Genomic DNA, 1119 nt, shown 5'->3' on the forward strand with positions numbered 1-1119 from the left:
GACACCCAGGGCCAGCAGGGGGCGCTGGGGCCACAGTGTGAGACCAGGACTCAGGCCAGGGACACCAGGCAGCTGGGCTTTCCTCACTGAGAGGGGAACACGCATGTGTGAGCACCTGAGTGGGTGATGCACGTGTGACAGACTGAAGTGTGCTTTGAGCTAGAACAGGCTGAGACGACACTGCAGCCTCCATGTCAGCAGATGCGGAAAATGAGGGAAAACCCAGCACCCACTGTGCAGTCACCTCAGTGACTGAGACCGGCTGTGCGTCGCCCCGCGGCCAAGGAGCCACAGACACCACGAGCAGAACCTCACCGGTCTCTGCTGTGTCCCGTCTGCCTGCGCCTGCAGTGACTCAGCGTCTGTGTGCCCCTGACTGACTCCCCGTATCCTCAGGCTCCACTGTCCTGGCCGTGTAAACCTGGGCGACAACAAACAGAAACCCTCTGGACAGTGAGGAAATGAGCAGTGAGAAAGGACTGAGAGTAAAACATAAAAAAAATTCAGGTAAAAGGACCCCACAGTGAACTCTTGAGCAAGACCTGGGCTGACATCAAAACAGGTGACAGGTGCTGGGATAACGAGCTGTCACACCTCACAAGGCACATGCACATCATGTGTTATGTCCCAAAGGTCTCCAGGACCCTCCCTGGGCTCCTCTGTCCCAGCCTCCAGCCAGAGCCTGCTATATGGCAGGACACATGCAAATAGGGCCGTCCCCTGCTGCTGAAAACAGCCCAGCCAGGCCCTGCGGCTCTGCACAGGAGCCCAGCCGGGATCCAGGGGTCACTTGGGTCAGGACAGATGCGGACACTCACCATGGAGTGTGGGCTGAGCTGGCTGCTCCTCCTGGCTCTTCTAGGGGGTCAGTGATCGGAGTTGGAGAACATGAGGAGGAGAGGGGACAGGACGGGAAAAGCGGTGCTGATAGCCAGTGTCCTGACTGATGTGTCTGTGTTTGCAGGTGTCCAGTGTGAGGAGAAGCTGGTGGAGTCTGGGGGAGACTTGGTGAAGCCTGGGGGTTCTCTCAGACTCTCCTGTGTAGCCTCGGGATTCACCTTCAGCAGCTACTACATGAGCTGGGTCCGCCAGGCCCCAGGGAAGGGGCTACAGTGGGTT

The 1119-nt window shown here is 58.5% G+C and overlaps 1 pseudogene and 1 gene segment (V, D, J or C); both read left to right on the top strand.

The window, feature by feature from the left end:
- The window catches only part of LOC101633908, a 3265-nt pseudogene extending 2846 nt beyond the window's left edge, over positions 1-419 (top strand).
- A 362-nt stretch (positions 420-781) lies between these two features.
- On the top strand, positions 782-1116 carry LOC101634141 (the record flags this gene model as incomplete). The annotated part of the segment is given in 2 exon segments: positions 782-865; positions 965-1116. Coding segments are annotated over 2 exon segments (213 nt in total), but the record flags the coding sequence as incomplete, so codon positions are not given.
- Between the last annotated feature and the right edge of the window lie 3 nt (positions 1117-1119).

This window comes from Condylura cristata, unplaced genomic scaffold (assembly GCF_000260355.1).
Source record: "Condylura cristata isolate star-nosed mole 26May11 unplaced genomic scaffold, ConCri1.0 scaffold00332, whole genome shotgun sequence".
NCBI lineage: Eukaryota > Metazoa > Chordata > Mammalia > Eulipotyphla > Talpidae > Condylura > Condylura cristata.